Below are 13,534 nucleotides of genomic sequence, written 5' to 3'. Positions count from 1 at the left end.
GCTTATGATCGTTGAGTCAGGCACCACTCTGGGGTCTGGCTTGTTCAGCAATAACAAGGGAATTCCGCAGTCTATTCCGTCACTTCCACAGACAGGGTGAGGGCGGAATCTGATTTAACTGTGATGCTGTGCAGAATTCAACAGCCCACTGTCTGATCTCGTACTCGAATCGTGGTCAGTTGAGTGAGAAAGACAACGGTCAGTGTCTGTGGAGCTCGAGCCCCAATCAGCAACCTAGCGGGAGGGGAGGATTGTGGGGGCTCGGCCAGCTGTTGAATGAAATGCTCTTCTTCTTTCTAGAGGCTGTGTTCTGCTTGAGTCTGGATCCGAAGAGTAACTCTTTGGCGGTGACTGGCGGAGAGGATGATATGGCCTTTGTGTGGAGGGTGACTGATGGCGAAGTGTTGCTGGAATGTACAGGTAACTTACTCGCAGATTACACACCAGTTCAGAGCACACAATCCAGAAGCGGTGACTCCTCCTGCTCACTTGCATGTTCATATGTAATTCTGTTTCTGATGGGGGGGGCGGAGAAGCTTCAGCAGCAACTCAGGAATTATATAAATACTTGAAGAAGGAAAGATTTACGCGGCTATGGGGAAGGAATACATTTCGTCGCACTTTCAAAGAAAGCCCAGGCGCAGTGGGATGAAGGGGCTCATGTTGTGCTCTGAGATTTGGATGATTCTGCATTGAGGAACTGCATTGCGGTCTGTAGCATATTTTCCACCCATTCTGTTTGATGGTTGCTGCAAACAGGCCACTGTTATCATCCACAGAACACCAGCACAAATGAAGCATGGGATTGGACAGTGGCCCTGTGCGCAGCACTCCCTCAGTGGGTAGCACTTGCTCACTCGTGCCCACCCTCGTCCTTGCGTGCTCTGGTGCTCGTGCGGTCTTGCTCGCTTGCTCTCACACACCCCTGATTCATAAAGTCTTGGGTTCATACACCATTCCCAAAGCGCCATACCCTGGCTAGTACTTGAGTGAAATTAGTGAGGGAGTATCAGAGGACCATTACTCAGGGAGCGCGGCACTGTCGGAGGGTTGGTGCTGAGGGAGCACGGCACTGTCGGTGCTGAGGGGGCGCCGCCCTGTCGGAGGGTCAGTGCTGAGGGGGCGCCGCCCTGTCGGAGGGTCAGTGCTGTCGTCTTTTAAAATCTTTCCTACTTCAAGACTGTGAAAAAAAACAACTTTACACCTTGGTTTCGATAAAACTAACTTTGTCTTTATTGACCAAAGTCTGCATGCAGATGGCTACAGGTTAGAGAGAGAGAGAGCTGTTAAGGTAAACCTGCTCATTCTTTCTCAAGCTCGCAAAGACATGGAGAAAACGTTCAATATTTATACAAAAGCTGTATCATTTTACAAAAACAGACCTTGTTCAAAAATGTCAATACAGTCATAACTTCTGATCAAATGTGTTGTCATGGAAAGACCCTGACTCGGCTTATTTGCAGTATTTTGTCTTTAGAGGATTTAAGACGTGTTCCTATTTTGTTTTTCACCTCTGCCCTCATGATGCCTTGACGCAGATGGACCTAGGTCATGAGGAAGTTGTGTTATTAGGACATTCCTAGATCGTGGCTTTGTTATCAGGTTTTACTAAGGTCACGCACTATTTTCTCTCTTCTGGCCTTGTATGATACAATTATGTGGATTCTTAGCTTTGTCTAGTTTGTCAGGGTCTGATCTTGGCACTTAGCTGACACAGCTGTCTCACACTTGGTTACATAAGTTGGCTATTTTTCCCATCATGCTATTGCTGAGTTTGTACACTTTCATACTGAGGAGGCGCCGCCCTGTCTGAGGGTCGGTGCTGAGGGGGCGCCGCCCTGTCGGAGGGTCGGTGCTGAGGCGACGCCGCCCTGTCGGAGGGTCGGTGCTGAGGAGGCGCCGCGCTGTCGGAGGGTCGGTGCCGAGGCGACGCCGCCCTCTCGGAGGGTCAGTGCTGAGGCGCCGCCCTGTCGGAGGGTCGGTGCTGAGGCGACGCCGCCCTGTCGGAGGGTCGGTGCTGAGGGGACGCCGCCCTGTCGGAGGGTCAGTGCTGAGGCGACGCCGCCCTGTCGGAGGGTCAGTGCTGAGGCGACGCCCTGTCGGAGGGTCGGTGCTGAGGCGACGCCGCCCTGTTGGAGGGTCAGTGCTGAGGCGACGCCGCCCTGTCGGAGGGTCTGTGCTGAGGCGACGCCCTGTCGGAGGGTCAGTGCTGAGGCGACGCCGCCCTGTCGGAGGGTCAGTGCTGAGGCGACGCCCTGTCGGAGGGTCGGTGCTGAGGCGACGCCGCCCTGTCGGAGGGTCAGTGCTGAGGCGACGCCGCCCTGTCGGAGGGTCAGTGCTGAGGGGGCGCCGCCCTGTCGGAGGGTCAGTGCTGAGGCGACGCCGCCCTGTCGGAGGGTCGGTGCTGAGGCGCGCCGCCCTGTCGGAGGGTCGGTGCTGAGGCGACGCCGCCCTGTCGGAGGGTCGGTGCTGAGGCGCGCCGCCCTGTCGGAGGGTCGGTGCTGAGGCGCGCCGCCCTGTCGGAGGGTCAGTGCTGAGGGGGCGCCGCCCTGTCGGAGGGTCGGTGCTGAGGCGACGCCGCCCTGTCGGAGGGTCGGTGCTGAGGCGACGCCGCCCTGTCGGAGGGTCAGTGCTGAGGCGACGCAGCCCTGTTGGAGGGTCAGTGCTGAGGGGGCGCCGCCCTGTCGGAGGGTCAGTGCTGAGGGGGCGCCGCCCTGTCGGAGGGTCAGTGCTGAGGAGGCGCCGCCCTGTCGGAGGGTCAGTGCTGAGGCGACGCCGCCCTGTCGGAGGGTCAGTGCTGAGGGGGCGCCGCCCTGTCGGAGGGTCAGTGCTGAGGGGGCGCCCTGTCGGAGGGTCAGTGCTGAGGCGACGCCGCCCTGTCGGAGGGTCAGTGCTGAGGGGGCGCCGCCCTGTCGGAGGGTCAGTGCTGAGGCGACGCCGCCCTGTCGGAGGGTCAGTGCTGAGGGGGCGCCGCCCTGTCGGAGGGTCGGTGCTGAGGCGACGCCGCCCTGTCGGAGGGTCAGTGCTGAGGCGACGCCGCCCTGTCGGAGGGTCGGTGCTGAGGCGACGCCGCCCTGTCGGAGGGTCGGTGCTGAGGGGGCGCCGCCCTGTCGGAGGGTCGGTGCTGAGGGGGCGCCGCCCTGTCGGAGGGTCGGTGCTGAGGGGGCGCCGCCCTGTCGGAGGGTCGGTGCCGAGGCGACGCCGCCCTGTCGGAGGGTCGGTGCTGAGGCGCCGCCCTGTCGGAGGGTCGGTGCCGAGGCGACGCCGCCCTGTCGGAGGGTCGGTGCCGAGGCGACGCCGCCCTGTCGGAGGGTCAGTGCTGAGGCGCCGCCCTGTCGGAGGGTCAGTGCTGAGACGACGCCGCCCTGTCGGAGGGTCAGTGCTGAGGCGCCGCCGCCCTGTCGGAGGGTCAGTGCTGAGGCGCCGCCGCCCTGTCGGAGGGTCAGTGCTGAGGCGACGCCGCCCTGTCGGAGGGTCAGTGCTGAGGGGGCGCCGCCCTGTCGGAGGGTCGGTGCTGAGGCGACGCCGCCCTGTCGGAGGGTCAGTGCTGAGGCGACGCCGCCCTGTCGGAGGGTCGGTGCTGAGGCGACGCCGCCCTGTCGGAGGGTCGGTGCTGAGGCGTCGCCCTGTCGGAGGGTCAGTGCTGAGGCGTCGCCCTGTCGCAGGGTCAGTGCTGAGGCGACGCCGCCCTGTCGGAGGGTCAGTGCTGAGGCGACGCCGCCCTGTCGGAGGGTCGGTGCTGAGGCGCCGCCGCCCTGTCGGAGGGTCGGTGCTGAGGCGACGCCGCCCTGTCGGAGGGTCAGTGCTGAGGCGTCGCCCTGTCGGAGGGTCAGTGCTGAGGCGACGCCGCCCTGTCGGAGGGTCAGTGCTGAGGCGACGCCGCCCTGTCGGAGGGTCGGTGCTGAGGCGCCGCCGCCCTGTCGGAGGGTCAGTGCTGAGGCGACGCCGCCCTGTCGGAGGGTCAGTGCTGAGGCGACGCCGCCCTGTCGGAGGGTCGGTGCTGAGGCGACGCCGCCCTGTCGGAGGGTCAGTGCTGAGGCGCCGCCGCCCTGTCGGAGGGTCGGTGCTGAGGGGGCGCCGCCCTGTCGGAGGGTCGGTGCTGAGGCAACGCCGCCCTGTCGGAGGGTCGGTGCCGAGGCGACGCCGCCCTGTCGGAGGGTCGGTGCTGAGGCGCCGCCCTGTCGGAGGGTCGGTGCTGAGGCGACGCCGCCCTGTCGGAGGGTCAGTGCTGAGGCGTCGCCCTGTCGGAGGGTCGGTGCTGAGGCGACGCCGCCCTGTCGGAGGGTCGGTGCTGAGGGGGCGCCGCCCTGTCGGAGGGTCGGTGCCGAGGCGACGCCGCCCTGTCGGAGGGTCAGTGCTGAGGCGACGCCGCCCTGTCGGAGGGTCGGTGCTGAGGCGACGCCGCCCTGTCGGAGGGTCGGTGCTGAGGCGACGTCGCCCTGTCGGAGGGTCGGTGCTGAGGCGACGCCGCCCTGTCGGAGGGTCGGTGCTGAGGGGGCGCCGCCCTGTCGGAGGGTCAGTGCTGAGGCGACGCCGCCCTGTCGGAGGGTCGGTGCTGAGGCGACGCCGCCCTGTCGGAGGGTCAGTGCTGAGGGGGCGTCGCCCTGTCGGAGGGTCGGTGCTGAGGGGGCGTCGCCCTGTCGGAGGGTCCGTGCTGAGGGGGCGTCGCCCTGTCGGAGGGTCAGTGCTGAGGCGACGCCGCCCTGTCGGAGGGTCGGTGCTGAGGGGGCGCCGCCCTGTCGGAGGGTCGGTGCTGAGGGGGCGCCGCCCTGTCGGAGGGTCAGTGCTGAGGCGACGCCGCCCTGTCGGAGGGTCGGTGCTGAGGGGGCGTCGCCCTGTCGGAGGGTCAGTGCTGAGGGGGCGTCGCCCTGTCGGAGGGTCAGTGCTGAGGCGACGCCGCCCTGTCGGAGGGTCAGTGCTGAGGCGACGCCGCCCTGTCGGAGGGTCGGTGCTGAGGCGACGCCGCCCTGTCGGAGGGTCGGTGCTGAGGCGACGCCGCCCTGTCGGAGGGTCCGTGCTGAGGCGCCGCCGCCCTGTCGGAGGGTCAGTGCTGAGGGGGCGCCGCCCTGTCGGAGGGTCGGTGCTGAGGAGGCGCCGCCCTGTCGGAGGGTCGGTGCTGAGGCGACGCCGCCCTGTCGGAGGGTCGGTGCTGAGGGGGCGCCGCCCTGTCGGAGGGTCAGTGCTGAGGGGGCGCCGCCCTGTCGGAGGGTCGGTGCTGAGGAGGCGCCGCCCTGTCGGAGGGTCAGTGCTGAGGCGACGCCGCCCTGTCGGAGGGTCAGTGCTGAGGGGGCGCCGCCCTGTCGGAGGGTCGGTGCTGAGGCGACGCCGCCCTGTCGGAGGGTCGGTGCTGAGGGGGCGCCGCCCTGTCGGAGGGTCGGTGCTGAGGCGACGCCGCCCTGTCGGAGGGTCAGTGCTGAGGGGGCGTCGCCCTGTCGGAGGGTCGGTGCTGAGGGGGCGTCGCCCTGTCGGAGGGTCAGTGCTGAGGGGGCGCCGCCCTGTCGGAGGGTCAGTGCTGAGGGGGCGCCGCCCTGTCGGAGGGTCAGTGCTGAGGGGGCGCCGCCCTGTCGGAGGGTCGGTGCTGAGGGGACGCCGCCCTGTCGGAGGGTCGGTGCTGAGGCGACGCCGCCCTGTCGGAGGGTCGGTGCTGAGGCGCCGCCCTGTCGGAGGGTCAGTGCTGAGGGGGCGCCGCCCTGTCGGAGGGTCCGTGCTGAGGCGACGCCGCCCTGTCGGAGGGTCAGTGCTGAGGCGACGCCGCCCTGTCGGAGGGTCAGTGCTGAGGCGACGCCGCCCTGTCGGAGGGTCAGTGCTGAGGGGACGCCGCCCTGTCGGAGGGTCAGTGCTGAGGCGACGCCGCCCTGTCGGAGGGTCGGTGCTGAGGGGACGCCGCCCTGTCGGAGGGTCAGTGCTGAGGGGGCGCCGCCCTGTCGGAAGGTCAGTGCTGAGGCGACGCCGCCCTGTCGGACGGTCAGTGCCGAGGGGGCGCCGCCCTGTCGGAGGGTCAGTGCTGAGGGGGCGCCGCCCTGTCGGAGGGTCAGTGCTGAGGCGACGCCGCCCTGTCGGAGGGTCGGTGCTGAGGAGGCGCCGCCCTGTCGGAGGGTCAGTGCTGAGGCGACGCCGCCCTGTCGGAGGGTCAGTGCTGAGGGGACGCCGCCCTGTTGGAGGGTCAGTGCTGAGGCGACGCCGCCCTGTCGGAGGGTCAGTGCTGAGGCGACGCCGCCCTGTCGGAGGGTCAGTGCTGAGGCGCCGCCGCCCTGTCGGAGGGTCAGTGCTGAGGCGACGCCGCCCTGTCGGAGGGTCGGTGCTGAGGGGGCGCCGCCCTGTCGGAGGGTCAGTGCTGAGGCGACGCCGCCCTGTCGGAGGGTCAGTGCTGAGGGGGCGCCGCCCTGTCGGAGGGTCAGTGCTGAGGCGCCGCCCTGTCGGAGGGTCGGTGCTGAGGCGACGCCGCCCTGTCGGAGGGTCAGTGCTGAGGCGTCGCCCTGTCGGAGGGTCGGTGCTGAGGCGACGCCGCCCTGTCGGAGGGTCAGTGCTGAGGCGACGCCGCCCTGTCGGAGGGTCGGTGCTGAGGGGGCGTCGCCCTGTCGGAGGGTCGGTGCTGAGGCGATGCCGCCCTGTCGGAGGGTCGGTGCTGAGGGGGCGCCGCCCTGTCGGAGGGTCGGTGCCGAGGCGACGCCGCCCTGTCGGAGGGTCGGTGCTGAGGCGACGCCGCCCTGTCGGAGGGTCGGTGCTGAGGCAACGCCGCCCTGTCGGAGGGTCGGTGCTGAGGCGACGCCGCCCTGTCGGAGGGTCAGTGCTGAGGGGGCGTCGCCCTGTCGGAGGGTCGGTGCTGAGGGGGCGCCGCCCTGTCGGAGGGTCAGTGCTGAGGCGACGCCGCCCTGTCGGAGGGTCGGTGCTGAGGCGACGCCCTGTCGGAGGGTCGGTGCTGAGGCGCCGCCCTGTCGGACGGTCAGTGCTGAGGGGGCGACGCCCTGTCGGAGGGTCAGTGCTGAGACGACGCCGCCCTGTCGGAGGGTCAGTGCTGAGGGGGCGCCGCCCTGTCGGAGGGTCAGTGCTGAGGGGGCGCCGCCCTGTCGGAGGGTCGGTGCTGAGGAGGCGCCGCCCTGTCGGAGGGTCAGTGCTGAGGCGACGCCGCCCTGTCGGAGGGTCGGTGCCGAGGCGACGCCGCCCTGTCGGAGGGTCAGTGCTGAGGGGGCGCCGCCCTGTCGGAGGGTCGGTGCTGAGGCGACACCGCCCTGTCGGAGGGTCAGTGCTGAGGGGGCGCCGCCCTGTCGGAGGGTCGGTGCTGAGGCGACACCGCCCTGTCGGAGGGTCGGTGCTGAGGGGGCGCCGCCCTGTTGGAGGGTCAGTGCTGAGGCGACGCCGCCCTGTCGGAGGGTCGGTGCTGAGGCGACGCCGCCCTGTCGGAGGGTCAGTGCTGAGGGGGCGTCGCCCTGTCGGAGGGTCGGTGCTGAGGGGGCGTCGCCCTGTCGGAGGGTCAGTGCTGAGGGGGCGCCGCCCTGTCGGAGGGTCAGTGCTGAGGGGGCGCCGCCCTGTCGGAGGGTCAGTGCTGAGGGGGCGCCGCCCTGTCGGAGGGTCGGTGCTGAGGGGACGCCGCCCTGTCGGAGGGTCGGTGCTGAGGCGACGCCGCCCTGTCGGAGGGTCGGTGCTGAGGCGCCGCCCTGTCGGAGGGTCAGTGCTGAGGGGGCGCCGCCCTGTCGGAGGGTCCGTGCTGAGGCGACGCCGCCCTGTCGGAGGGTCAGTGCTGAGGCGACGCCGCCCTGTCGGAGGGTCAGTGCTGAGGCGACGCCGCCCTGTCGGAGGGTCAGTGCTGAGGGGACGCCGCCCTGTCGGAGGGTCAGTGCTGAGGCGACGCCGCCCTGTCGGAGGGTCAGTGCTGAGGCGACGCCGCCCTGTCGGAGGGTCAGTGCTGAGGGGACGCCGCCCTGTTGGAGGGTCAGTGCTGAGGCGACGCCGCCCTGTCGGAGGGTCAGTGCTGAGGCGACGCCGCCCTGTCGGAGGGTCAGTGCTGAGGCGCCGCCGCCCTGTCGGAGGGTCAGTGCTGAGGCGACGCCGCCCTGTCGGAGGGTCAGTGCTGAGGGGGCGCCGCCCTGTCGGAGGGTCAGTGCTGAGGCGACGCCGCCCTGTCGGAGGGTCAGTGCTGAGGGGGCGCCGCCCTGTCGGAGGGTCAGTGCTGAGGCGCCGCCGCCCTGTCGGAGGGTCAGTGCTGAGGCGACGCCGCCCTGTCGGAGGGTCAGTGCTGAGGCGTCGCCCTGTCGGAGGGTCGGTGCTGAGGCGACGCCGCCCTGTCGGAGGGTCAGTGCTGAGGCGACGCCGCCCTGTCGGAGGGTCGGTGCTGAGGCGACGCCGCCCTGTCGGAGGGTCAGTGCTGAGGCGACGCCGCCCTGTCGGAGGGTCAGTGCTGAGGCGACGCCGCCCTGTCGGAGGGTCGGTGCTGAGGAGGCGCCGCCCTGTCGGAGGGTCGGTGCCGAGGCGACGCCGCCCTGTCGGAGGGTCAGTGCTGAGGCGACGCCGCCCTGTCGGAGGGTCAGTGCTGAGGGGGCGCCGCCCTGTCGGAGGGTCAGTGCTGAGGAGGCGCCCTGTCGGAGGGTCAGTGCTGAGGGGGCGCCGCCCTGTCGGAGGGTCAGTGCTGAAGCGACGCCGCCCTGTCGGAGGGTCGGTGCGGAGGGGGCGCCGCCCTGTCGGAGGGTCAGTGCTGAGGGGGCGCCGCCCTGTCGGAGGGTCAGTGCTGAGGGGGCGCCGCCCTGTCGGAGGGTCAGTGCTGAGGCGACGCCGCCCTGTCAGAGGGTCGGTGCTGAGGCGCCGCCCTGTCGGAGGGTCAGTGCTGAGGGGGCTCCGCCCTGTCGGAGTGTCGGTGCTGAGGCGACGCCGCCCTGTCTGAGGGTCGGTGCTGAGGCGACGCCGCCCTGTCGGAGGGTCAGTGCTGAGGCGACGCCGCCCTCTCGGAGGGTCAGTGCTGAGTGCTATTGCTGAGTTTGTCCACTTTCACATTCCCTCCTGTTGTCCCATCAGGACAACCACTCAATTTGTTCAAATAGGGATATTCAGGAGACGGGTTTAAATACATTGACACAAGCATCCAAGCAATCCTATTGCTAATAGTAATAATAGTAATAATATGAAGGCCTTAAAGATCCAATCGAACAATCCGTGTCCCAGCCAACCTAACCAACCTGGTGGGTTATAATTGTGAAATTCTTGGCCAATTTCTTGAAGTTGATCCGCCTGTCTTCTTATATGGTCAGCTAGGTTGGTAATATTTTCAGAGGCACCTGGGATATAAGTACAGCATTCCTGACCTATAATGGCACACGTTCCTCCCTGCGAGGCTAACAGATAATCCAGAGCCATTCGATTTTGTAATGCCACAGTCCGGACAGCCACCAGCTCAGCCGAGACCTCGGCTAGTGCCCGTCCGGTTGCCCTGGATTCTGCTGCTGTTATGTTCGACAGTTGTTCCAATGCCGAGGCCATAAGGATCAGTTCATTTGCTGCCTTGCCTGTTCCGTATTGTGGAAAGGCGATCATAAAGAACTCCTCGGTTTTACTAATGGTCCTCCTGATTCGTGAGGAGTGTTGTTTAGGGGAGCGTAGGTGGTGCATGCAGGGTACGACATATCCTAGATAACAGGACCCTGTCCAATTTCTGGGAAGCCAGGAGTAGGCTTTAGTGCCACATGTGAAATAGGTCCCGTTATAGGCCGTAAAATTCTCAGCCATTGTCATCCAGGGTACCTGGGAATTTTGCGTCCATGAGCTATTTGATGTTTTATTCCACACCCTGGACCAATCAAGAACAAACATACCCTTGTTGGAGAGGTTTGGTGTCAGTCCCTGCCATTCGGTTGTAAGATTACACCTACTCTGCCCCATTGATGGTCCTTCTCCTGATTTACTAAAACATAGAGATCCTTGCGCAGTGCTCGATGGGATGGTAAGGGCAGGGGGATTCGAGACATGGGGATATCCAGGTTGATACCAGGCTGAAAATCTAGTCATCCCATAGCCAGCCGATCTTCATATCTCCACCGAACCCGTGTTCGGTTTTGACGCAGTATCCACTCAACTGTTTCTGCTCAGTGGAATGGGAGTGATTGGAGAGGTAGCCCCTCCTTGGAATGGATGGGGATACGGGTACAAAGCCAACAGTTACTTACATTCAATCTGTCAGCATAAATATATGACATATATAGAAAGCTATTAGCACGCAGCTCTTTGTCAGTTCGTTCGCCTACTGCCGAATGGCCATTAAGACCAATTAGTCCAAATAGTCCAAATGTGATAATGAAGATCCTCATTCTGCGTTCTCGTTGGGGCTGGAACCAATCTTCTTACAATCCGATAGGTGTACCCAACTCGAACATCCTTCGAGTTTAATGGCAGTCGGTGTAGTCAGCAATACTTGAAAAGGGCCGCTCCAGCGTTGCCCTAACTTCTCTCTGTCCCAATTCTTTATCAGCACGTAGTCTCCTGGTTTGACTACTGGATATTGAGGGATCTTTGTTCCGGCTGTTGCTGGGAGATGGGCCTGTTTTACCTGCGAGTGGAGAAACTTCAAAGAAAATGTTAATTGCTTCAAATAACTCAGCATTTTATCTCCCATAACGTGGAGGTCTACTCCCTCTAGGGGTTCTTCATGGGCATCCCAGGGAGTCCTCATTGGCCGACCGTAGACTATCTCTGCAGCTGACAGTCCGGACCGCGAATGTGGAGTAACCCTCATGTGAAACAGTGCCAAAGGCAATATCTTTAGCCAATTTAATCCAGTTTCTTCGGTCAATTTAGATAATTTTTCTTTTAAGGTCCCATTTGCTCTTTCTACAATTCCTGCTGCCTGTGGATGATACGCGCAGTGCAGTTGTTGTTTAATTTTGAGTGCTTCGCACAATTCAGAATTGATTCGAGCCACAAAATGTGTCCCATTGTCTGAGCGCATCGTTCTGGGAATCCCAAATCGGGGAATAATTTCTGTCAATAGTAATTTTACCACCGTATGTGCAGTACAGTTGGTGGTGGGGAAGGCTTCAATCCATTTACTAAATACATCAATGATCACTAAACAATATTTATAGCATTGTACTTTAGGTAATTCAATAAAATCAAGCTGTATGCAGGCAAAAGGACCATCTGGCAAGGGGGTTGTTCCGGGAGGACATTTAATGCCTTTGCCCTTATTATTTTTCATGCAAATAAGACATTGATCCAGCCGCATTTGTGCTGCTGTATTCAGATCTGGGTGCCACCAAGTTTTCAAAAGTAGCAGTACAATTCCCTCCTTGCCAAGATGGGTACAAGAATGCAAATAATCAATAAGTATCGGCAATAACGAATCTGGAACACAAACTTGACCTACTGGGGTAAGCCAGAGGTTTTGTGTCAACGAGTGCGAACACCCCATTGACTTTCATAGTGTGCGCTCAGAATCAGAGGCGTCCCTCTGTAACCTTTGAATTTCAGCTAACTCTGGCATGCCCTTTTTTGCTAGAATAGGTAGCTGATTTAAAGCCTGTGTACCCCCTGCGGGAACAACCATAGAGGCTGATGCAGACGCTGCCTTAGCGGCTGAATCCGCACGGGCGTTTCCTAATTGCACAGGAGTGTCCCCGGAAGTGTGCGCAGCACATTTAATGATAGCCAATTGACGAGGAAGTTGAATAGCAACGAGGAGATTTTTAACCCAAAGAGCATTTAGAATGGGAGAGCCTGCAGAGGTAAGGAATCCACGTTGCTGCCAGAGGCGGCCAAAATCGTGGGTGACACCAAAAGCGTACCTAGAGTCTGTGTACACATTCGCACTTTGGTCTTTGGCCAGAACACAAGCTCTAGTAAGGGCGAATAGCTCAGCTTTCTGCGCCGAGACTGGAATCTGGAAAGCAGCTGCTTCCAGAATGTCAGTGTCTGTAACAATGGCATATCCCGATTGCGGGACACCCATTTGGGAAATAGAAGAACTGCCATCAACATAAAAAGTGAGATCAAGATTATCAAGAGGGTGGTCAGTTAAATCGGGACGAGGTGCGGTAAGGAAGTGATTCCTAAGCAAACAATCATGTGGTGGATCAACAAGTACATCAGGGGGATGTTCGGGGAATGCTGCGGGATTTAAAGTGGAACAGTAATGGAAAGACAGATATGGGTTCTGTAATAGTGAGACCTCATATCGGCTCAAGCGGGCCTGTGTCAGATGCTGGGTCTGCTGAGATGTAAGGAGAGCCACAACAGAGTGTGAGGTATACACATGCACGGGCTGATGAAGGGTTAAATTAGAGGCTGCCTGAGCTAACACATGTACAGCAGTGAGAATTTGAGTGCAGGGGGGCAAACCACAAGCTACTGGATCCAATTTAGTAGAATAATAGGCAACCGGACGGCGTTGGTCATCATGTTCCTGTGTCAAGGCACCCGTGGCACATAGGTCAAGGACATTAACATACAACTGGAAGGGCCTGTCATAAAGAGGTCGTCCTAGAGCCGGGGCGGAAGCCAGCGCGTTCTTGAGAGTAGCAAAAGATTGCCATGCTAAATCGGGTAGTTCAAACTTAAGGGGTGAATTCTGGGAGGGATAAGGAGCAAGGTCCTTGGTATGAGCAGTAACATTCGGAATCCATTGTCTGCAAAAGTTCACTAAACCTAAAAAGGCTCTCGTCTGCTTCGGCGAGGTAGGAAGTGCGGTTTGCAAAATGGGAGTAATACGATCCTGCGTAAGGGAACGTTCAGTAGCGCTTATCAGAACGCCCAGAAATTTAACCTGCCTCTGTCCTTTGTGTACTTTATTAGGCGGTATTACATATCCCCAGGAATGGAGACGGGTGAGCAGATAAATGGAGTCGCGTTCGTTAGAAGCAAAGTCAGGGCTAGCAAGGAGTAAGTCATCGACATACTGTATAATAGTAGATCCCCCCGGGGGTGTCAAAGTAGCTAATTGGGAGTGCAGTGCCTGTGAGAAGAGTGTCAGTGAATGAATGAAACCTTGCGGTAGCCTAGTCCAAGTGTACTGGTGCCCTTTGAATGTGAAGGCAAACAAATACTGGGATTCAGCGGCAAGGGGTATCGCAAAAAAGGCGTGTTGTAAGTCCACAAGGGTAAAGACAGCTGCCTCAGGCGGGATATTACTGAGGATTGTAGCCGGGTTAGGGACCAGGGGATGCAAGGGTTCAACGATTTGATTGATACGGCGGAGGTCCTGGACCAAACGCCATTCAGACGGCCGCCCAACCTTAGGAACCGGAAGAATAGGAGTGTTACAGGCCGATTGGCATGGAACCAAAATTCCCTGTTGAAGGAAGGACTGTATCATGCTGGAGATTCCTTCCTCAGCATCAGGGCGAATAGGGTGTGAGAAATGGAGGGCAGGGGCACACCGGACTTAACCTTAATGAGAACTGGAGGCACATTAGTAAGACCAACTTCGTGTTTGGACGCAGCCCATAAGTCCGCAGGAATCTCTGGGGATGGGGAACGGTTGGTCCGATGGTGGTTCAATGTACCATCAACACAAAAGGGCTGAGAAAAATACTGTAACGTGCCTTCAGGGAAGGTC

General features: G+C 61.7%; 1 protein-coding gene across 1 annotated transcript in view; it reads left to right on the top strand.

Moving 5' to 3' along the window:
• Nucleotides 1–13,534, top strand: part of aamp (angio-associated, migratory cell protein) — a 108,693-nt gene that overhangs the window by 8,110 nt on the left and 87,049 nt on the right. The window contains exon 3 of the mRNA XM_072468650.1: nt 301–420. Within this exon, the coding sequence (XP_072324751.1) occupies nt 301–420 (120 nt within the window). The remainder of the gene's footprint in view (nt 1–300; nt 421–13,534) is intronic.

This window comes from Scyliorhinus torazame, chromosome 2 (assembly GCF_047496885.1).
Source record: "Scyliorhinus torazame isolate Kashiwa2021f chromosome 2, sScyTor2.1, whole genome shotgun sequence".
In the NCBI taxonomy this organism is placed as follows: Eukaryota; Metazoa; Chordata; class Chondrichthyes; order Carcharhiniformes; family Scyliorhinidae; genus Scyliorhinus; species Scyliorhinus torazame.
This window is presented reverse-complemented; position numbering and strand designations above follow the sequence as displayed.